Genomic DNA, 24,834 nt, shown 5'->3' with positions numbered 1-24,834 from the left:
ACTTCCATTACAGCTGATAGGCTCTCACTCAGCCTGACTGGAGCAGGTAAACAAGTGCAGGTTCTGCGATGGGAGACCTACGTGACAACACTGGGCACTGTGACAGAGGAGGATGAAGAAGCAGCAGATGCCGTTGATGGGGCGGCTGATGGTTGGTGCGGCCCGCTGGTCCACATTTTATCACAGTGAGATTGCCAGTGTAACGCATGTTGATCGCACATGTGACAGTTCATGCATAAAGTAGTCACATTATTGCATTTTTTCCCTCTACTGAGTCTTTTTTTGCAAGGTTGGCAGTTAAAGTGAGTTGGCTCATCATTTGCGATGTCAAAAAAGACCCAGGCTAGGCAACCCTTACCACTGCTGTGAGCTGCAGATGCACAACCTCTAAGGATGCAGTGCTTGCACGACAGTTGTGGTTAGGGATGCAGTGCTTGTCGCTGTCGCATCTCCCCGTGTCTGTGCCGTAGGCCACAACATAACCTCCTCGTCTTCCTCCTCCACCTCCTCAGATGATCTACTCAGCTGCGTGCCTCTGGGTTCACACCAAGTGGGATCTACAACCTCATCATCATCCTCTCTGTTCTCCCATTCCTCGCCCTGAGAGTCACCCTCCTCCTCTTCCTGCCCTGACAGCACAGTACTGTCCGCATGCGCATCAGGTATCTGAGTCTCATCAGAATCACCCTCCTCCGGGGGTTACCGTCTGGTGACGAGGGTCAGGATTCTGCTTAAACCCTACTTTGTCCTGCCCCGGATCCAACAGAAAAAAAATGTGGGCATCGGTGCAGATGCTTTCCTCTTCTTGAGTCTGTGAATCTTTGGAGCAGACCTCTGATGCACATGGCATAGAATGTGTGAACAGCTCTGCAGACTCGTCCATCTGTGGTTGCCTACAGTCAGGTGGGTGGTTGGAGAAATTGTGATGTGGGGGGAAACCAGGGTAATTGGGGTACAACCTCTGAGAACTGTACTGTGTGTGATGTTGAGCTGGAGGAAGAGAAGGAGAGGCCACTTCATGGGTGCTTGCCATCCACTGGAGCACATGCTCTCTTTGGCCCTCATGTACAAGGCATGCCCGCTGAGCAGCTGCCAAAGAAAGGGAGTGGAGTAGCCCGTCCAGTAACAGACGTTGTCAGTTGTCTTTGGATAGGACGTGAAGGTGTTGGTTCACTAGAGCTTTCACTGACATTACTACCTACCTCACATACACCTTGAACAACAAGTCTATTCCCCCTTCCACCATGACCTTGCTTTTTCCCACTCATGTTGCTCAGATGCAGCATGTGGATGGAGCATGCTCTTAGCAATAAAAAATTTGATTTTTTCTGCACATCAGGCCTGTATACAAGAGAATATATGTTCCAATAATTTTTAAACTGAGATGTTGCCTGCTGCATCACGATAGTAACAGATTAAATTAGATTTTTTACTGTGGCTGAGGCCTGTATACAATAGAATATATTCTCCAAACAATTTCAAACAGAGATCTTCCCTGCTGTATCACATTAGCAACAGAACATTTTTTTTTACTGTGGATGAGGCCTGTATAAAATAGAATATATGCTCCAAACAATTTCAGACTGAGATGTTGACTGCTGTATCACATTAGTAAGAGAAAAAATTTGATTTTTTTTTTACTGTCAACAAGCTCTGCATACAGCTGAATTTCACCACCAGAAAATTACAAGCTGAGATATGGCGTGCTGTTTCACGTTAGTAGCCGAAAAAATTAGATTTTCATAGGTGTACTTATGCATGGAGCACAACAGAAGCTGACTGAGCTGTGCAACCAGCTGAATTTCACCACCAGAAAATTACAAGCTGTGATGTGGAGCGCTATATCACTTTAGTAGCCGAAAAAATTTGATTTTCAAAGGTGTACTTGTGCATGTGACACGCCCCCTGGGCCGTGGGGTACTCGGTAGCTGGGCCGGTCGTTGCTAGGGGAGCTGTCACAGTGGCAGTGACCCGGTCCGAGACCCAGGGCGGTCAATAAAAGGGGTTATTTACAGGGGATTTATAGTTTTCATATAAAGTTTGTGACGCCACCTGTGGTATGCGGCTAAAGGGAGCCGCCGCTGTGGAGCAGGTCCTCTGGAGCGGTTGTTAATGCAGCAGAGTTGGTTTAGCTCTCCACAGGTAGAGCTTAGCTCGAGGGCAATGTAGATATTGTATGAGGTAGATGTTGCTGTGCAGTATGGTGCAGGGGGATGATGACGCAGCAATAATTCACAGAGACAGTGGGGTGCAGTCTTCAGGGTTTTCTCACAGTTGTGAAGTTACTCAGGTTACACTTTCCAGATTATAACCGCCCACGTCGTCCTGTGCTTACTCAGGGAGGGGTTCAGCAAACCCTCAGGTACCTCCGGAGTACGTGACGGGACCCCCTTCTGTGTGTTCCTTCTGGCCGTCTCCCTGCACCTCACACCCAGTGTCCCAAGCCAGTGACCGTGGACCTTGTCGGGCGACGTTTTCTCTGTCCCCTGAGTCCTCTATGGCCACCTTTTTGGTGAGTTAAGTGTGGCTGTTGGCTGCAGCACCTGAAATGCTGCACCCTCTGGTTACCTAGTTGAACGTTGCAATTCTCACTATTTAGGCGCCGATCCCCTCTGCGGCCTGATCCCTCCACGTCCTGGTAGATTCGGGCGTATGGGTGGAACCAGCACTTCCCGTACCCCTAGGATCCCCTCTTTCCTTCTGAAGCCTTCCTTCCTGCTCCTCTCCTCTCTTCAGTCAGTCTCACCTCCTGGGCCCCTCTCACTGGGCCCGCTCTGCCTGAGCAGAGCTCCTGCAGAGCTCCTGCTCCCACTCACTGTCCTCCTCTGACTGGAACCCTTTTAGATAGTTCCATCCCTTTTTATACACTTGCCGAAGTGCTCCCCTAAACTCCTTCCTCCAACCACACCCACTACATGGTTCCCCCTCTCTTGGTTCCCCCCACTCCAGCCAGGGACAGGGCTCAGCAGAGGAGCAGCGCATCTTGCCCCTCCTGCTGGTCTGGAGTAGTGTAGTGTTGGATGCAGGTGTTTGGGTCCCGGGCAGTACTCCATTCATACCTGAGAGTGAGATACCACACCTCTGGGTGAGATGCAGTACCTCTGTGGCGACTGAACCCGCAGGGGCGCCACACATGGAGCACAATAGAAGCAGTGCACAACAGAGTTCTATGACATGTGCCCTGCTGTCTTTGTCTGTACCTCACTAATAGCACGAAAAATTTCTGCTGGAAGGTCGATTTCACAGCCACACAGGAACCTATCTAGGCAATTGCCTAGCTAACAATCTAAAATCTTTCAGTATCCAGGATCAGACCTGGAGCATCCTCTTTGAGCTGTTATACTAATAAAATAGTGCTAAAACAACATGTCCACTCTTTATATAGAGAGGGACATGTGATTTCAGCAGCCAATGGCACAAGCCCTTCTGTCTGGACATTGTGGATGGTTCCTGCACTCTGATTGGATAGCCACAAATTGCACACATTAAGTTATGAAAAAAAAAATGAGATTACCAGCACGCTGCTCCTCTGACCTCTCCCCTCCCCATCCCCTCCCCTCATCAAATTCGTCCCCCCCGCTCATCATACAATACCACTATCCTAGCTAAAGTGGTAAAAATACTGTAGTCGAAATGCAATAATTTGCCAGACTTTTACCGAATTTTGCCTATTTTAAGTAAAATTGTTCGGGTGTCTGATCACGAATCCGAATGTGCAACGTTCGTGCTGAATTTGAGATTGGCGAACGTTTTTCAAACATGTTCGCTCATCTCTATACACAACCACCTCAGGTGAACCAAACCTATTGTATACTCTATTTCCTTTATTAGGGTTTTACCCTATTGTGTGCTTCTCCCTCTACAGTTATTGTCTATCTGACTTCACATCCTTGGCATCACTGTCTATCTCCCAGGTGTTGTCCATCACAGAATTATCATCATCATCAACTGTCACAGGTGTGTCAGATGTGACGGACATTCGCCCTGCTGTTGGTTGCAGGAAATCTCTTTGTGTGGCATTACAAACACCTTTTTAGATCTGTCTCACTCTAGAACCCAGTGGCTACCTTCCTCTTGCTAATTAACACCCTGGCTTGGGTGTTTAAATACTTTAAGTCTGCAATAGGGAGGCGTGAGTGATATTCACATGACCCCTTGTGAAGGCTTTGAGCATGTGCAGTTCTTACTTCCTCTCTGGTGCTAAGAGGACGTGTGTGCGATCTCTCTGATGTCGACTCAAGCTAAGCTAATTCCTCCTTGTCCGTCTCCCCTTGCCGTCTTTTCTTGTCAGTGGGGATCAACTAGCACTCACCCCCCCTTCCCTATCTAGGGCCAAGTGCTAAGGAAAAACAGGGATAGGTTCCTGTGCGTCGATTGGTGAGGAACCAATATAGGGATGGTAGGGGTAGACAGGGTGATTGTATATCACAATGTATCCCTATATTTTATAGGGCTATCCTCAAAGAATATGGAATATTAATCTCCTCCTAAAGACTCAAATTTATCTGAAGTGACATAATAACCTCATGTCCTATTGTACATTTAAAAATTTAAAAATGTCCTCTTTTTGCATGAAATCATGTTATACAATTTCTTATACATCTTCTGAGGAATAATATTAATAGTATATTTAATAAAACCTAGTAAGGAAATGGATATAGTGACATACCCTACTATGATATAGCATATGGACAGAGTAGTATTAATATGGACAAACCATCCTGGATGAATGATTAGAATAATAGTAGGGATTTGATTCACCTCAGTTTAAGAAATGTGTTCTATTAACAGGAATTTTTAGCTAATGTGTAAACTCCCTATTATCATCATGTCTTTTTGTTTTTTCTTTTCTTTCCGATGAAAAATTTAGATACTGGTACAGATAACTGACAATCTTGTGGAGATTTCTTCATTTCTCGGCTGAAATTTAGAGCTGTGCTCTCATTGGTTGATATAACTATCAATCATGATGAGGCTTATAAATAGTTTGGAAGTACGGCCGATCCTGCCCTTAGAAAAAGCCGAAACCCCCAGCGAAACGCGTGTCAGGGACGACTCCTGATAGTTTCGTCAGATAGTATTATGCCATATCTGACCGCACTATAGAGCGAGGTGTTAGTGTTGCATGAAACTAGATTTACCCCAATTCAGCTGTCAGCTCTGTTAGATCTGACAGACCACTGACATAGTTGAAACTGTCTCTCACGCTGATCACACCCATAGAGAAGCTGATAGTGGCACATGCTAGCAGCGTCTGATATCTAAATCGGCAGAAAGTGTGTTGAATCTCCTGCACAACCAGGAGAACGTGATTCAGATACATCACTTACTTCTCCCGCTGAACGTCAATTCTTGTGCGGACAGCGTGTGAGAGACTGTCAGTGGCAAAGTTGAGCCGCTTGTGTTCCTAAGCTGGCTAAGCCTGTTATATTGTCGGAGTTATTTCACTGCTGACAGCACTACTGGGGCTGCGAGTAGATTTATTAAGGATCCATCACACAGATTGTGTGACAGGTTTAATAGTGTGCCCTGTTAACCTCTGTACAAGGGCTCATTATACTTATATCTACTAGACCTGCCATACTTTTGAAGTCACTTTATATATAATATGGGAAGTGTATCTGACGCGCCCCCTGGGCCGTGGGGTATAAGGTAGCCGGGCCGGTCCTGTATCGGGGTAGTCACGGTGACAGTGACCCGGTCTGTGACCCAGGGTGGTCAATTAAAGGGGCAAAATAAAGGGGAATAAAGTTTTTGAGATAAAGTTCGTGACGCCACCTGTGGTATGCGGCTATATGGAGCCGCCGCTGCGGTGGTTGGTTCAGCTCTCCACAGGCAGAGCTAAGCTCCAGGGCAGTGTAGTTGATGATTTGATGAGGTGGATGTTGCTGGTGCAGGGCTGAGTGCGCAGGTAATGAACAGACAACACATTAATGGCGGTTCCTCTACCTTTACTGGTAGTTTGTCTGAGCAGGCCGGGGCACGGGTGCTAGTTGGTAGTGGAGTCCCGGGCAGCCTGGAAGCAAGTTGGGGGATCCACCTCGCCAGGTGGAGTGGTAGGCCTTCCCTCTGCGCTATTCTCTTTGGCCCTGCTGCTTGAAGTTGTACTGTGGTCCTCGTTCCTGAGTAAAGACGTCTTTTTCCTCACCCGTATGGCAGACAGCTCGGACCTTCCTCATGTGCTGCTCCCACGTGGTGGTGCTGGGCCCTATGATGCTGCAGAGTCGCCGGGCGTCTAGTGGGGCCAGGAGACCTGCAATCTCTTGCCCTCTGGATTTGGCTGCTGGGCCTTCAGAGCCCCACAGCCACGGACCCCGGTGTCCTTTTCCTTTGCGCTTCCCTCTGGGGTGAGCTTATCCACAGCTCCTCTCCCCAGGTCCTTCCTCGTCGCTGTCCTGTCTTCAACCCCTCTCTACTCTCTGCACCCTCTCACTAACCCCGCCTCCAGATTCCAGTCTTAAAGGGGAGGAGCTCCACTTTCTGGTCTGGAGCCAGGAAAGTGTTGGATGCTGAAATACCTGATTAGGGGACCCCTCCTTGCTTCCAGGCATGGCATCACCCCCTGTTAGGGAGGCAATGCCACTGTGGCAACCGGACTCCTGGGGTGCCACATATCCAATGGGCTACGATAATTTTTTACTATTGAATTCACACTGGCCATATGAGCCTTTATTTAATAAAATCTCTCCTGGCTGAGGATACTAGTACAATTCAGCACACTTTTGATATAATCTATGGCATCTATTTTGTAAGTATAAACCCAGCCATCAATTATAATTGACATTGGCTAGGGGCTTATTTTACTAATAATTTGATTTACTGTCTGACTCTATCAGGAATTTAGTGGATCATGACTCCATTTATATAATCATGATCCATTATACATCCCTAATGGGATGTATGATTTACTAAGTTTAAATATTATTATTTAATAAAGAATTTCACTTTTACTCACACCCTTTTCCCTTCTTTTCCCTTTCCTAATTGTTTACTTGTCATTTTGGTGGTGTTCACTTTTGTGAGTACTGTCTGATGAGATCAGACAATACTTTGATTGAATATCAGCCTAGGAGGTCTCCACTTCCTCCTTTCCCTAGTGTCTGGGCCGCCTTCCAATCATCCCTTCGTGTTGCACTTTGTCTTTCCTACACTGTGCGTGACATTATCACTGGCCGTGCACATTTAGAGAAAAAAAAATGACACTTGGGTTTAATTGTGTGTTTTTTTTTTCGGGTGTGTTTTTTTTTCCTTTCTCCCTTCGTATGGTTTCAGTTGCAGAGTTATGTACCTCTGCCGGGGGAGCGGTCTGGTGGTGAAACAGTAATGGGGGAGGTGGAGGAACCCATGCAGTTAGGGGGTGCCTTTACATCATACATTTCCCCTGAGATTCGCAAGAAAAAAGGCGGATGTTTTTTTGCGGGAAAAAGGGACATTTTATTGGGACCTGTCCTCAATTCCTAAACAAAAGGAGACTCGATTAACTCTTGGTAGTCTGGAGTTAGATAAGCAAGTGGTGATCTTGTTGCCAACCTGCAGTTCCTGGTTTGTCCTGACAGCAGAGGTGGTGCTAGAGAGCAAAACCTGGAAAATTTCTGTGTTTGTTGACAGTGGAGTCGGAGTCAGCATGGTTGATGCTGAGTTTGTGAAAATTCATGTTCTTTCTTGCTGTACTTTAGTTAAACCTATTACTATCTTTGCCATCAACTCGGCGCCGCTTGCACTGAAAGCATTTACTCACATTGTACATAATGTAAAACTGAGGGTGGAGTCGGCTCATTGTGAAATAATCCCTTGCTATATCCTGGACAGTCTTCCCACCCAATTGTTTTGGGTTTCCCCTGGCTTGTGAAACATAATCAGTTAATGGTTTGGCAAACCGGGGAGAGTATTGAATAGGGAGATTACTGCCATGAGAACTGATTAGATTTTTCCCTTGTTACTGTCTCTACGGAAATATTACCTGCTTTTCTGTCTGGCTTGAGGACGTTTTTTCTGAGAGGGAGTGTCAGGATTTGCCTCCTCATCGTGCATATCACTGTCCTATTAACCTGGCCCCCAGAGCTCAACTCGGAGACTGTATAATCTTTCTGGCCCTGAGAGACAAGCCATGAAGTATTTCATTGTGGAAAGTCTGGAGAAGGGACACATTAGGCCCTCATCTTCTCCTGTGGTGGCAGGGTTCTTCTTTGTGAAGAAAAAAGATGGCAGTCGACGTCCATGTTTAGATTTCTGGGAATTAAATCAAATTACCAGCCAAGATCCATACCCTCTTCCTCCGATTCCTGATTTGTTCAGCCAGGTTGTAGGAGCTAAGGTATTCTCCAAGTAAGATTTAAGGGGGGCCTACAATCTGGTTAGAATCAGGGAAGGGAACGAATGGAAATCAGCATTCAAAACCCATAAAGGGCATTTCGAGAGTCTGGTTATGCCTTTCGGTTTGACCAATGCACCTGCGGTATTCCAGAATTTCATAAATTATATTTTCCATCATTTGGTAGGGAGGTTTGTGGGGGTCTATCTGGACAAAATTTTGGTTTACTCACCTGATTTTGAGACACATAGGGGTATGTTAAACAGGTGCTCCAGATATTAAGGAATAACAAACTTTATGCCAAACTGGAAAAATGTGTTTTCGCCGTCTAGGAGGTGCAGTTTTTGGGGTACTTGTTGTCATCTTCGGGTTTTCGGATGGATCCAGAGAAGATCCGTGTAGTCCTTCATTGGGACCGTCCCAAGAATGCTCTACAACGTTTTCAGGGCTTTACTAATTTTTACCAGAAATTCATCCAAAATTACTCAGTAATTGTGAAACCCCTTACTGACAGGACGAAGAAGGGGTCTGATTTTTCCAAATGGTCGGATGCCTCCCTCCAGGCTTTTTCTTCCCTAAAGAATTATTTTGCCACTGCACCTATATTCACTCAACCCGATGTTTCTCAACCCTTTATTGTGGAAGTTGATGTATCGGATGTGGGGGTTGGGGCTGTATTGTCTCAGGGTCTGTCTCCTGGTAAATGGCGTCCATGCGCCTTCTTTTCCAAAAAATTGTCTTCGGCTAAGAGAAATTATGACATGGGTAATATGGAACTTTTGGCGATCAAATTGCCATTTGAAGAATGTCGACATTGGTTGGAGGGGGCTATCCATCCTATTACTGTTATTACTGACCATAAGAACCTGTGATTCAGCTAAACGTCTCAACCCTAGGCAAGCCAGATGGTCTCTGTTTTTTTACTAGGTTCAATTTTCTTGTCACTTTCCGTCCAGGGGTCAAAAATGTCAAGGCTGATTTTTTGTCCCAGAGCTTCCCTGGTGGCGGTGACCATGAGAACCCTGCCCCAATACTGCAGAAGTGGGTAGTCGTTTCGGCATTATATCCTAAACTGAAAGGTGAGGTGTTGGAGGTTCAGGGGGCTGCCCCTGCCTCCTGCCCTTCAGGAAGGTTATTTGTACCATCTAATCTGCGCCACAAAGTAATTACGGAACATCATAACTTTATGCTTGCTGGTCATCCAGGTGGCAAAGCAGCCGCGGACCTCCTCTCTCGTCATTTTTGGTGGCCGGAGTTGCATCGGGATGTGATTGAACACGTATCTGCTTGTAGTATTTGCGCACGTTCTAAGGTTTCACATACCCGTCCATCTGGTGCTCTTCTTCCGCTACCTTTCCCTAGTAGGGACACACTTGTCCATGGATTTTATTACTGACCTACCAGTTTTTGCAGGCAAAACGGTGGTTTTGGGGGTTGCAGATAGGTTCAGTAAAGTGGTTCACTTCGTCGCATTACCTGCACTTCCAAATGCCAATATACTTGCTCAGTTGTTCATAAATGAGATCGTGAAGCTTCACGGAGTTCCCTCCGATGTGGTGTCCGATTGGGGGACCCAGTTTGTTTCCAAGTTCTGAAAGACATTCTATTCTTGACTGGGGGTGCAGGGGTCCTTTTCCCCTGCCTTCCACCCTCAGTAGAATGGAGAGACCAAGCATGTCAATCAGAATTTGGAGACCTACCTCACTTGTTTTGTCTCCGAAAATCAGGAGGATTTGGTATCCTACTTACCGCCGGCAGAATTTGCCATTAATAATCATCACCAAGAATCCACTGACAAGTGACCGTTCTTTGGTGCATACGGTTACCATGCACAATTTGGTAGCTTTAGTGGGGGAGGAGCTTCGGGAGTTCCTGAGGAGGAAAGTTTTGCTTGATCGCTCTCCTCGGTGTGGCGGGGAGTCCTGAGTAATTTAAAGATCATGGGAGACAGGTATAAACGTATGGCTGACAAAAAACACTTGCCAGGTCCTGACCTGAATGTGTATGACTTTGTGTGGTTGTCTACCAGGAAAATTAAGTTGAAAGTCCCTTCTTGGAAGCTGGGACCTAGGTTTATTGGTCCATATAAAATAACCACCGTCATTAACCCAGCAGCGTTTTGTCTTGAGCATACTCAGACCCTTAAGGTCCACAGTGTGTTCCACAGGTCCTTACTTAAGAAATATGTGGAACCTCTTGAGCCCTCACCAGGGTCAGACTGGGGTGTCTGGGGCCCACAGGGGAAACTGACACTAAGGGCCCACCCTACAGCCATATGCACACACCTGTTAGCCGTTACCCCTGTTATAGTGGAGCGTCACCTGTAAAACACAGGCGGCTCCTGCACATCTACTGTGCACCACTATAACTGTGATGTACAATTACGGTATGTTACATTACACGGTGAATCCTCCATACACAAAGTAATCTCCTATACCAAGACCAATAATACCACATAGAAGAGGAAAAATACCATCACACTATGACCAGGCCACATATTACCACCACATAGTGACCGAATAATACCACATACAAGGGACAAATACCAACACACCATGGCCTGACCGCATATTACCACGATATAGTGACCGAATAATACCACATACAAAGGAGAAATACCTCAACACTATGACCAGACCACATATTACTACCACATAGTGACTGAATAATACCACATACAAGGAACAAATACTGCCACACCATGACCAGACCACATATTACCACCACATAGTAACCGAATAATACCACATACAAGGGATAAATACCACCACACCAGGACTGGACCACATGTTGCCACCACATAGCGACCGAATAATACCATATACAAAGGAACAAATACTGCCACATCGTGACCAGACCACATATTACCACCACATATACACGTGACAAATACCACCATACCATGACCAGACCACACGTTACCATTACATAGTCACCGAATAATACTACCATAAGGATCATGAATAAAAAACACAATTTTAATGCACAGGAGCTCTGTATACAGATTATAGTGTGCATTTAAATGTAACACACTGTCTCACCAGTGACGTCTCTAGTTGAAGTCCTTCATCTTCGCTTTTCTTCTTCATCTGGCACAGACCGTCATCACTTCTTGCATCCAGGACTTGTCGCTGCTGAAAATAACACACAGTCATCAATAGCTGTTCACTTCTACAGCACATTCCCACTTATTCCCTGATTTCTACACTACAGCAGATGAAGAAAAAAAAGCGACATAGTGCCCCCCTGCACAGTAACAGGACCTCCCTTTTGTTACTCCCCCATGGAGAACAGTATCCTCAAAAATAAATGATATTACAGCAGTAATGTCCCCTACAGTAATTATGTCCCTTCTTGCCACCATAAACTAATAATACCTCATTCTGACCTTCATACTGTAATTGTCACCCATCCTGGCCCCCTTTATTTAATAATATCCCCCATCCTAGGCTCCTATGTATCTCCCCCACCCATCCTGGGCCTGTATGTATCCCCCCACCCATCCTGGGCATGTATGTATCCCCCTTCACCCATTCTGGGCCTGTATGTATCCCCTCAACCATCCTGGACCTGTATGTATCACCCCCCATCATGGGCCCCTATGTATCATCCTCTCACCCCCATCATGGGCCCCTATGTATCATCCCCCCCCCATCATGGGCCCCTATGTATCATTCTCTTCCTCTCCATTATTCTCTCCCTCTCCATCATGGGCTTCTATGTGGCACCCCCCCCATCATGGGCCCCTACGTAGTATCCTCCTCCCCCCCTATCATGGGCCCCTACGTAGCATCCTCCTCCCCACCATCATGGGCCCCTATATAGCATCCGCTCCCTCATGTGCCCCTATATAGCATCCTCTCCCTCATGTGCCCCTATATAGCATCCTTCCCTCATGTGCCCCTATATAGCATCCATTCCCTCATGTGCCACTATATGGAATACTCTCCCTCATGTGCCCCTATATAGCATCCTCTCCCTCATGTTCCCCTATATAGCATTGTTCCCTCATGTGCCCCTATATAGCATCCTCTTCCTCATGTGCCCCTATATAGCATCCTTTCCCTTATATGCCCCTTTATAGCATCCTCTCCCTCATGTGCTCCTATATAGCATCCTCTCCCTCATGTGCCCTTATGAGCCGTGGGGTACCCGGTGCCGGGCCGGTAGATGATGGGGGATGTCACAGTGGCGGTGACCCGGTCCGTGACCCAGGGCGGTCATTCAATAGGGGAATATTTACAGGGGATTTTATATACAAAATTTGTGACGCCACCTGTGGTATGCAGCTAAGGGAGCCGCCGCTGCGGAGCAGGTCCTCTGGAGCTGATGTTACTGCAGCAGGGATGGTGTGGCTCTCTACAGGTAGAGCTTAGCTCCAGGGCAGTGCAGATGTTGTAGGTTGTGCTGGGCATTGTAGTGCAGGGGCTGATGGCGCAGCAAGAAACACAGAGATAAGGAAGTGCAGTCCTCAGGGTCTTTACTCACGGATATTGCAGTCCAAGTTACAGACGCCAAAGTAACTTCCCTCACCGTGCTGCGCTTACTCAGTGAGGGGTTCAGGTAACTCTGGAGTACTTAGCAGGACCCCCTTCTGTGTCTTCTCTCTGGCCGTCTCCCTGCACCTCATACCTAGTGTCCCAATCCAGTACCTGCAGGCCTTGTCGGGCGACGTCTGTTCCGTCCCCTGGGTTCTATATAGCTACCTTCTTGGTGAGACTGATATGGACTGTTGGCTGCAGGCCTTGAAATACTGCAGCCTCTGGTTTCTAGTTGAGTCATAAAGTGCTCTGCTAGTTGAGGGACCGGTCCCCTTTGTGTGGCCTGACCCCTCCACACCCCTATATAGCACCCTCTCCCTCATGTGCCCCTATATAGCATCCTCTCCCTCATGTGCCCCTATATAGCATCCTCTCCCTCATGTGTCCCTATATAGCACCCTCTTCCTCATGTGTCCCTATATAGCACCCTCTTCCTCATGTGCCCCTATATAGCATCCTTCCCTCATGTGCCCCTATATAGCATCCTTCCCTCATGTTCCCCTATATAGCATTCTTTCCCTCATGTGCCCCTATATAGCGTCCTCTCCCTCATGTGCCCTTATATAGCACCCTCTTCCTCATGTGCCCCTATATAGCATTGTTCACTCATGTGCCCCTATATAGCATCCTCCCCCTCATGTGCCCCTATATAGCATTATCACCCTCATGTGCCCCTATATATCATCTACCTCCCCATCATGTGCCCCTATATAGCATCTCCCTCCCCATCATGTGCCCCTTTATAGCATCTCCCTCCCCATCATGTGCCCCTATATAGCATCTCCCTCCCCATCATGTGCCCCTATATAGCATCTCCCTCCCCATCATGTGCTCCTATATAGCATCTCCCTCCCCATCATGTGCCCCTGTATAGCATCTCCCTCACCATCATGTGCCCCTATATAGTATCATCTCCCTCCCCATCATGTGCCCCTATATGGTATCATCTCCCTCCCCATCATGTGCCCCTATATAGTATCATCTCCCTCCCCATCATGTGCCCCTATATAGTATAGTATCAACTCCCCCTCCCCATTCACTCACTACCCTGCCCATTCATAAAAGAAAAAAAAATCTTCTTACCTTCCTGTGCTTCCCCGGCGGCATCCTCTGCAGCTTCATGTCGGTGTGGTCTTCTACAGGGCCGCCGACTGATCAGAGGCTGTGCTCTCAGCAGCCCCCCCGGCCGGAGGCCTCTTCAAATCACTGCTATGCGCTACGCACTGACGTCAGCGCCCGGCGTATAGCAGTGACATTCAATGTCCGCCGGCCTATCAGAGGCCGAACGCTGATGCGCGCGGCTTTGATTGGCCGGCGGCCTTTGAACGTCACTGCTTTGCGCCGTCTGTGCATAGCGCATAGCAGAAGACAGCAGATGTTCACGGAGGCGGCGGCGGCCCTCTAATAGGCTCGTGGTCAGAAAGACCACGGTTACCGGCAGGGACCCACCGAGGACCCGGTGCCCACCGGGCGATCTCCCGGTGTCTCGGTGGGCCAGTCCGACGCTAGCCCTCACCCCTACCGCCACCCCCAGTAATGGTTGATGGTAATGTCGAGTATCAGATTTTGAGGATTGTAGATTCTCGTCTCCAACTTCGCTCCCTACAATACTTGGTGCAATTCAAGGGTTATGGTCCAGAAGAGAGGATGTGGGTTTCAGCATCAGAAGTGAACGCTCCCAGATTGGTTCATTCATTTCACACCTCTTATCTTGAGAAACCAGGTCCTGAGTGTCCGGATGACACTCGTAGAGAAGGGGGTACTGTCACCGGTGTGTCAGATGTGACAGACAGTCACCCTGCAGTTCGTGCAGGAGATCTCTTTGTTTGGCATTACAGAAACCCTCTTAGATTTATCTTCCTCTTGCTAATTAACACCCTGGCCTGGGTGTTTAAATACTTTCAGTCCGCAATAGAGAGGCGCCTGTGATATTCACATGACCCCTTGTGAAGGCCTGGAGCATGTGCAGTTCTTACTTCCTCTCTTGTGCTAAGAGGACATGTGTCCTATCTCTCTAAAGTCGACTCAAGCTAAGCTACTTCCCCCGTATCTGTCTCTCCTTTCTGTCTTTAGTTGTCAGTGGGGATCGACTAGCTCTCAACCCCCCCTTCCCTATCTAGGGCCAAGCGCTAAGGAAATACAGGGGTAGGCTCCTGTGCAGCGATTGGTGAGGAACCAATATAGGGATGGTAGGGGTAGACAGGGTGATTGAAGATTAGCCTAGGAGGTCTCCACTTCCCCTTTTCCCTAGTGTCTGGGCTCCCTTCCCGTCATCCCCTTCGTGTTGCACTTTGTCTTTCCTACACTGTGCATGACATCAACATAGTCATCTCTGATTCTTCTGACAATCGCCTTGGTATGAGAAATGCCCTGAGCTCCTTGCTCCCCCTTTTGATTCTCACCTTGACTTTTGCTGGGGCTTAGAGTGCTGCTTCGACTGCTAGCGCCACTACCTCTACAGCTTGTAGAGCTACCAATAAAACTAACTCTTACAATTGTGTTCTCAGTCTTCTCAGGCACCATGTCATCCAGGTATAAAGGATCACTGTTCATCTCTTCAAATAAATCAATTAGAAAAAGTTCTGAGACTTGAAAAAAGAAAAAAAATCTCACCATACTATATCATCTCATGCCTGCTTCATCTCAGTGGAGTGCCATATCCAAAACTGCTGACCCACAGAGAAATCCATCAAAAGCATAAAGTGGGAAGGCGCCCCCAGTTAAAACAATCTTCAAACTTTTTTTCATATGAAAAAGAATAAAAATTTCCACATGTTGGCAGTAAAATCACTCTGACGCGTTTCTGGCGCTGAGCGCGCCCTTATTCATGGAGCATCCAATATGGTGTATGTTGCTAGCCTCCAACAGGCTGCAGGCTAGAAGTCTAATGCTGCATCAGTACATCTGGTATTTGCTAGATTTTCCCAATGACCAGTCCAGACGTGGCCCTTGTTAAATTGTACCCGTTGCTTCAGCCTTTTCTCTGCACACTGCACAGCAGGAGCAATCTAGTGACATCATCGCTCATGCTGTACTGAGACACTCAGTCACACATGCTGAATGGTAGAAGACCGAGCCAACAGGTCCCTCCTCCACAATTACATTCACCAATATTTGCATTCCGAGAATGCAGATATCAGTGGGTTTCAGGCTTTCGACTCTTTTGCTATCCAAGAAGAAGAGAGAGAGATGTAATAAAGATAATGCTGATATATAGAAAGAACATCGCCCTCAGTAATTAACGGCCAGAGATATAGCTGTTATTGCAAAATACTGTATCTTTATTAAATAAAATACAACATGTAATATATAACAGTAAAAAACAAATAAGAGTGACTAGGATGAGAGACCCAATAGGGGTTAAGATCGAAAAAAACCCTAAAAGAGAAAGGAAAGCTTTAACCCAATTGCAGGTGTAACTCCATAATTAATACCCAGGTGTTATAAATAATCAGGCAATGTGGTCAGAGTCCGACTTGTTGGAGAGACACCTAGGCTATGAATCTGAGTTTAATCAAATGATGCAGCAAGCAGATAAAAGTGTCTAAAGTAATCTGCTTATAATGATCAGAATAGCCGCACATTACCTTGTGACATAATGATGACCGGGTAAGAGAAGTCTGCAAAGGGGAATGAATAGCGCGCCTCTTTTGCTATCCTGGTCTGCAGGCCGGATAGGAACAGCCCAAGGGCTGCATGTGGCCGCAGGCTGTAATTTTCCCAGGTCTACCTTAGACAAACCTATTCAGAATAGCACACCATTTATGAGGAAGCTAGAGAATTGAATTTCTATAGCAAAAATAAACTTAGCACCAACACCTAACATAATAGACCATACAAAAATGTATTTTTATATGACTACGTATATAGCACTGACATATTTCATAGATCATGTTACCAATTTTCAATTGGGAAATAAAAATTCTAACTTTCCTATCAGTGTATCTTTGGGAGTGGGAGAAAAGTCATACAATCACAGGGTGAACATGCAAATTCCATGAAGATGTTGACCATAGTCAGATTTGACCCCAACTCTACAACCACTAACCATTGTGCCATAGAATATAATGTGTTATTCACATATGTAATGAAATATAAGTTCTTATACAGTTAGGTCCATATACATTTGGACAGAGACAACATTTTTCTAATTTTGGTTCTAGACATTACCACAATGAATTTTAAACAAAACAATTCAGATGCAGTTGAAGTTCAGACTTTCAGCTTTCATTTGAGGGTATCCACATTAAAATTGGATGAAGGGTTTAGGAGTTTCAGCTCCTTAACATGTGCCACCCTGTTTTTAAAGGGACCAAAAGTAATTGGACAATTGACTCCAAGGCTATTTCATGGACAGGTGTGGGCAATCCCTTCGTTATGTCATTCTCAATTAAGCAGATAAAAGGCCTGGAGTCGATTTGAGGTGTGGTGCTTGCATTTGGAATGTTTTGCTGTGAAGTAAACATGCGGTCAAAGGAGCTCTCCATGCAGGTGAAACAAGCCATCCTTAAGCTGCAAAAAACAGAAAAAACCCATCCGAGAAATTGCTACAATATTAGGAGTGGCAAAATCTACAGTTTGGTACATCCTGAGAAAGAAAGAAAGCACTGGTAAACTCATCAATGCAAAAAGACCTGGGCGCCCACGGAAGACAACAGTGGTGGATGATCGCAGAATAATCTCCATGGTGAAGAGAAACCACTTCACAACAGCCAACCAAGTGAACAACACTCTCCAGGAGGTAGGCGTATCAATATCCAAATCTACCATAAAGAGAAGACTGCATGTCTAAATACAGAGGGTTCACTGCACGGTGCAAGCCACTCATAAGCATCAAGAATAAAAAGGCTAGACTGGACTTTGCTAGAAAACATCTAAAAAAGCCAGAACAGTTCTGGAAGAACATTCTTTGGACAGATGAAACCAAGATCAACCTCTACCAGAATGATGGAAAGAGAAAAGTATGGTGAAGGCGTGGTACAGCTCATGATCCAAAGTATACCACATCATCTGTAAAGCACGGCGGAGGCAGTGTGATGGCTTGGGCATGCATGGCTGCGAGTGGCATTGGGTCACTAGTGTTTATTGATGATGTGACACAGGACAGAAGCAGCCGAATAAATTCTGATGTATTCAGAGCCATACTGTGTGCTCAGATCCAACCAAATGCAGCCAAACTGATTGGTCGTCATTTCATACTACAGATGGACAATGGCCCAAAACTTAAAGCCAAAGCAACCCAGCAGTTTATTAAAGCAAAGAAGTGGAATATTCTTGAATGGCCAAGTCACTCACCTGATCTCAACCCAATTGAGCATACATTTCACTTGTTAAAGACTAAAATTCAGACAGAAAGGCCCACAAACAAACAGCAACTGAAAACCACCGCAGTGAAGGCCTGGCAGTGAAGGAGGAAACACAGCGTCTGGTGATGTCCATGAGTTCAAGACTTCAGGCAGTCATTGCCAACAAAGGGTTTTCAACCAAGTACTAGAAATGAACATTTAATCTGTCCAATTACTTTTGGTCCCTTTAAAAACAGGGTGGCACATGTTAAGGAGCTGAAACTCCTAAACCCTTCATCCAATTTTAATGTGGATACCCTCAAATGAAAGCTGAAAGTCTGAACTTCAACTGCATCTGAATTGTTTTGTTTAAAATTCTTTGTGGTAATGTCTAGAACCAAAATTAGAAAAAAATTGTCTCTGTCCAAATATATATGGACCTAACTGTAGGTTTTGCAGTAATGCTGATGAATATTACAATGATTAGTATTTGAACATTATTAGGTGGACATCACATTTATTATTTGATTTTATAGAGACATGCCGTATAGGTCAAGATGAGCTTGATAGTAACAACTTGGAATTGGATGAAGTGCATGAAAATGAAGTATTTTACAGTGAAGGTGAAGCAATCCAGTTTCAATGTAAAAATGGCTTTCGCTTTCTTGGTCAATCAACTGGAACATGTTCTCAACAGACACTGATCTATCCAACATGTACAGGTAAAGGACAAACTTTATTCTTTAGTTTTCTTGGGCTTAGACCTCATTCAGACTTCTGTTTTCTATGTTCATGTTCTATGAACCCATTTTAGTTTATGCTGCTATTTACATGTCCATGTTGTTTGCCAAACATGTTTAAAAAAAAAAAATCAAGGATACATGCCTGTTTTTGATTGTGTCATAGATCAAAATCAGCCATACAAATCTATGAGTCTGACAAAATTACAGATATCACACAGATGCAATCCATGTGCAATCTATGTGCTGTCCACCTTTAACAATGCAATGGGTAAGAGAAGATTTGCAATTTTCATTTATTTATTTTTTGTATACAAGAAATTCTGATGAAACATAGCTGGTAAATAGAGACACACTGATCAAAAAACAATGAAAATCTGATGCAAACACTGAATTTTTGTTTTTGCACTTTTGTTGTTATGCATTTTCTTCCACTTCTTCCAAAAGCCATAACTCCATAACTTTTTGTTTTTCCATCACCGTAGATGTGTGAGGGCTTGTCTTTTTGTAGGATGAGTTTTTCATTGACACCATTCATTTTACCATTCAGTTTTTATGTAATTTACTGAAAAACAGGAATAAATTTAAAGTGAGAAAAATGGTGGAAAAAACCCCACCATACCACCAGTTTCTTTGAGGTTTTGTAACCACTTTGAACTTCACAGAAAAATAATATATACAGTGGGGGAAATAAGTATTTGATTACTTGCTGCTTTTGTAAGTTTTCCCACTGACAAAGACATGAGCAGTCTATAATTTTAAGGGTAGGTTAATTTTAACTTTGAGAGATAGAATATCCAATAAAAAAAGAGGAAAATCACACTGTGTAAATTAGATAATTTTTTTTTGCATTTTGCAGTGAGAAATAAGTATTTGATCCCTCTGGCAAACAACACTTAATACTTGGTGGCAAAATCCTTGTTGGCAAGCACAGCAGCCAGACGTTTTTTTGTAGTTGATGATGAGGTTTGCGCACATGTCAGGAGGAATTTTGGTCCACTCCTCTTTGCAGATCATCTCTAAATCATTAAGATTTTGAGGCTGTTGCTTGGCAACTCGGAGCTTCAAACTCCCTCCATAAGTTTTCTATGGGATTAAGGTCTGGAGACTGGCTAGGCCACTCCATGACCTTACTGTGCTTCATTTTGAGCCACTCCTTTGTTGCTTTGACTGTATGTTTTGGGTCATTGTCTTGCTGGAAGACCCAGCCACGACCCATCTTCAATGCTCTTACTGAGGGAAGGAGGTTGTTGGCCAAAATCTCGCAATACATGACCCCATCCATCTTCCCTTCAGTACGGTGCAGTTGTCATGTCCCCTTTGCAGAAAAGCAACCCCAAATTATAATATTTCCTACACCATGCTTCACGGTTGGGACGATGTTCTTAGGGTTGTACTCATCTTTCTTCTTCCTCCAATCACGGCGAGTTGAGTTAATGCCAAAGAGCTCAATTTTTGTCTCATCTGACCACAGCACCTTCTCCCAATAACTCACAGAATCATCCAGGTGTTCACTGGCAAACTTCAGACATGCCTGCACATGTGCCTTCTTGAACAGGGGGACCTTGCAGGCACTGCAGAAATTTAAACCTTTAAGGCGTAATGTGTTACCAATGGTTTTCTTGGTGACTGTGATCCCAGCTGCCTTGAGATCATTAACAAGTTCCCCCCATATAGTTTTAGGCTGATTTCTCACCTTTCTCATGATCAAGGATACCCCACGAGGTGAGATTTTGCATGATGCCCCAGATCGATGTCGATTGACAGTCATTTTGTATTTCTTCCATTTTCTTACGATTGCACCAACAGTTGTCTATTTCTCACCCAGCATCTTACTTATGGTTTTGTAGTCCATTCCAGCTTTGTGCAGGTCTATGATCTTGTCCCTGACATCCTTAGAAAGCTCTTTGGTCTTGCCCATGTTGTAGAGGTTAGCGTCTGACTGATTAATTCAGTCTGTGGACAGGAGACTTTTATACAGGTGACTATGTAAGACAGCTGTCTTTAATGCAGATAACGAGTTGATTAGGAGCGTCTAACTGTTCTGTAGGAGCTAGAACTCATAATGGTTTGAAGGGGATCAAAAGCCTATTTCTCACTGCAAAATGCAAATAAATTTATCTAATTTATATAATGTGATTTTCTTGATTTTTTGGTGGGATATTCTATCTCACAATGTTAAAACTAACCTACCCTTAAAATTATAGACTGTTCATGTCTTTGTCAGTGGGCAAACTTATAAAAACAGCAAGGGATCAAGTACTTATTTCCCCCACTGTATATATGTATAATATAATGTGCTTGCGTTGCTGTTTTCTGAGACCCAGAACATTTTCTGTTTTGATTCTCATGAGAACTTATTTTTGTGTGACAAGATGTAGATTTTAATGGTACTACTTTGGGGAAAATATGTCATTTTGAAAGCATTGTTTTGCATTTTTTGGGGGGACCAGTATGGTGACTGAAAAGCAGCAATACTGGCATTACTAATTTTTCTATCTTTTATTGCAACTAACTTATAGATTAATTAATTACTATATTCTTAATACAGCAATATTCCAGTATCAAAGTATTTAGTAAGTGGGTTTGATAAGAACATGAAGATGGCAGCAACAAGGGCTTTTAACAGGCCCTCAAAATTGTATTCCAAGGAGTAATGGGGATTTGCACTCAAATGCATGTCCAACCAGGATCATTGCACTTAAATCACACTGTCAATGTCTAATCGACGATCATTGCTGTTAGACCGGTTTCACGCATCCGGATATTTCCGGTACCGGAAAAACCCGTACTGGAGATATCCGTGTGTCCGTGTGCACCTGTGTGGCACACATGTGCCGCCCGTGTGCTGTCTGTGTGCCGCATCAGGAGCACGCGTACCGACGTTTGGGAATCAGCAGTACAGTTAGCTGTTCCCAAGCACCGGGTGCTGAACGCTGCCCTCATCATAGTCCCCTGCTGGCGCTTCGATCAGCAACAGCAGGGGTTATTGATGAGAAGAGTAGTCTATTCCCGGTGTCTCCACCTGTAACTATAAGAATAAAATAAAAAATTCCTTATACTCACCTGTCCTCTGTAATCCATGCAGTCGCCGGTCAGTGAGTGACATGACACCACTTGCTAAGCGCAGCTCCGGGGCTCGCTTGCTGCAGGAGTCATTCTCCTGGCTCCTTGGTGTGAGCAGTCGCATGGATTACAGCGGGGGACACTTAGGACAGGTGAGTATATAGATTTTTTTATTTAATGCTTATTTTTACAGGTGGAGACTATTAGCAGACTATTACCCTCATCACTGTCCCTGTTGGTGCTGATCGCAGCACCAGTAGGGGACTAGGATGAGGGGAGCGTTCAGCACCCGGCGCTTGGGAACAGCACTAACTGTACCGCTGATTTCCAAGCGTTGGTATGTGTCACACAGATGACATCCGTGTGCGGTACATGTTTACACAGTCTCATTGACTTGAATGTGTCAATGTGATCCGTCCTGTTGGACAAAAGTGGACATGTCTACGTGTGGATCACGTGGACACACAGTTCGTGGAAACAAACTGACATGTGCACAGACCCATTCATTTGACTGAGTTTAAGTGTGTCAGTGTCTATGGTACGTGTGGAAACTGTCACCACACGTACTGGAAATACTGACATGTGAAAGAGCCTTAAGAGGTAGCTGGCGTCTGTATAACACAGCTGACACCTGCCTTATCTGAAGAAAGCTCAACTTCTGTGCCTACTTCATTCACCAGCTACCGCTTCATGATGGATATATACATCATGGAGCAAGAAAGGGTTAAAGAGGAAGTCATTTTGGTCTTTAAGAACATATAAGAGGAGATTTATTAAGACCAGTATAGGGTAAACTGATTTTGTTGAGATAAGATGCACTTGTTTTATTAAGAGACGCAGACATGATGGGCGTGCATCAGAACTAAAAATGTAAGCCAGTCATAGGGCTGGCCTAAATTTCACTATAATTTCTGTCACCTTCTGTCTTATATTTGTCAAGCTACATGTGGCCCCCACCAGTATGCTTAGCTCACTTTTTCTAAAAGTGTGATGAGTGACAGAGAAAGTTTAAAAAGTCATAAGATATTGTGACGCTGAGTCACTTTTCACGGCCAAGCCGTGAGACACAATAGTCAAGGATTCCGAAGTCAAAAGCCAGGAAGGTACGTCATAAACAGAGGGAAGAGGCAAAGGCGTAGTCAGGTAACGTTCCGTTGGTCAGAATACTAGGAGGATAGAGGAGCAGAAGGGGTTAAAGAGATAGATGGTCAGAACAAGGTCCAAGTTCGGGAAACAGAAGATCAAAACACAGAACACTTAGGCACAGAGAAACAAACCTCACACTAGCTGAATGTACGTTTGGCAGAGGTCTGGGAGAAACAGCTCCGGTAAGTAGCCTGGCAGTCACCTAGGATACTGAACACTTGGTGATAGCCAGTGCCTCCCAGTCTCAGATTGGACAGCTCGGCTGTCCATCAACACATTGACAGCTTCAGCACGGCTCTATACCAGATTGGATGACCGAGCTGTCAATCAAAGTACTGACAGCTCCAGCATGCCCCTGTACAAGATTGGATGGCTGAGCTGTTAGTAACTGCATCACAGACACAGTGAGAGGTGCAACCATGGCAGATATGGCATATTACAAATATGACTTTATCCATAGTTTTCAATCTTTATAGGCCAGTTTCTAGGGTAAATGTTATAACAAATACTCCTATAGTTTTTCTTTTTAGCTCCACATTATTTTGAAAATCATAAATGGTTTATTTTTCATCAAAATGACTATATGTTTTTAAATGCACAAATTGTATTTTTTATTGTACTGTGTTGGAGTACATACAGTTGTGCTAAAAAATGTACATACCCTGTCAGAATTTTTCCTTTCTTGGCCTTGTTTCAGAGAATATGAATGATAACAAAAAAACTTTTTCTCCACTCATGGTTATTGGTTGGGTGAGGCCATTTATTGTCAAACTACTGTGTTTTTTCTTTTTAAATCTTAATGACAACCAAAAACATCCAAATGACTCTGATCAAAACTTCACATATCCCAGTTCTTGATACTGTGTATTGCCCCCTCTAACATCAATGACAGCTTGAAGTCTTTTGTGGAAGTTGTGGATGAGGTTCTTTATTTTCTCAGATGGTAAAGCTGCCCATTCTTCTTGGCAAAAAGCCTCCAGTTCCTGTAAATTCCTGGGCTGTCTAGCATGAACTGCACACTTGAGATCTCCCCAGAATGGCTCAATGATATTGAGGTCAGGAGACTGAGATGGCCACTCCAGAACCTTCACTTTGTTCTGCTGTAGCCAATGACAGGTCGACTTGGCCTTGTGTTTTGGATCGTTGTCATGTCCAAAGTACGTCCCATGCGCAGCTTCCGGGTGGATGAGTGCAGATTTGCCTCCAGTATTTACTGATAACGTGCTACATTCATCTTTCCTTCAACTTTTACAAAGTTTCCTGTGCCTTTGTAGCTCACACATCCCCAAAACATCAGCGATCCACCTCATTACTTTACTGTAGGAATGGTGTTCCTTTCATCATAGACCTTGTTGACCTCTCTCCAAATGTAATGTTTATAGTTGTGGCCAAAAAGTTCAATTTTGGTCTCATCACTCCAAATTACCTTGTTCCAGAAGTTTTGAGGCTTGTCTCTGGGCTGTTTGGCGTATTGTAGGCAAGATACTTTGTGGCATTTGCGCAGTAATGGCTTTCTTCTGGCGACTCGACCATGCAGCCCATTTTTCTTCAAGTGCCTCCTTATTGTGCATCTTGAAACAGCCACACTGGTATTTTTCAGAGAGTCCTGAATTTCTGCTGATGTTATTTGTGGGTTTTTCTTTGCATCCTGAACAATTTTCCTGGCAGTTGTGGCTGAAATATTTGTTGGTCTACCTGACCGTGGTTTGGTTTTTACAGAGACCCTGATTTTCCATTTGTTAACT

At 44.8% G+C, this 24,834-nt stretch overlaps 1 protein-coding gene across 5 annotated transcripts in view; it reads left to right on the top strand.

Annotated features, from left to right (window-relative positions):
- The window catches only part of LOC141156681 (complement factor H-like), a 742,328-nt gene that overhangs the window by 368,921 nt on the left and 348,573 nt on the right, over window positions 1–24,834 (top strand). For 4 of the 5 annotated variants that reach the window (XM_073642926.1, XM_073642924.1, XM_073642925.1 and 1 more), the window contains one exon: window positions 18,674–18,859. The exons of the other annotated variant lie outside the window; for it this stretch is intronic. In XM_073642926.1, coding sequence (XP_073499027.1) covers window positions 18,674–18,859 — 186 coding nt within the window. The remainder of the gene's footprint in view (window positions 1–18,673; window positions 18,860–24,834) is intronic. 5 annotated transcript variants of the gene reach the window in all.

This window comes from Phyllobates terribilis, unplaced genomic scaffold, assembly GCF_046119375.1.
Source record: "Phyllobates terribilis strain yellow unplaced genomic scaffold, ASM4611937v1 Scaffold_8__6_contigs__length_399053987, whole genome shotgun sequence".
In the NCBI taxonomy this organism is placed as follows: domain Eukaryota; kingdom Metazoa; phylum Chordata; class Amphibia; order Anura; family Dendrobatidae; genus Phyllobates; species Phyllobates terribilis.
Note: the sequence above shows the minus strand (reverse complement) of the source record. Positions and strands in the feature narration are given on the sequence as shown.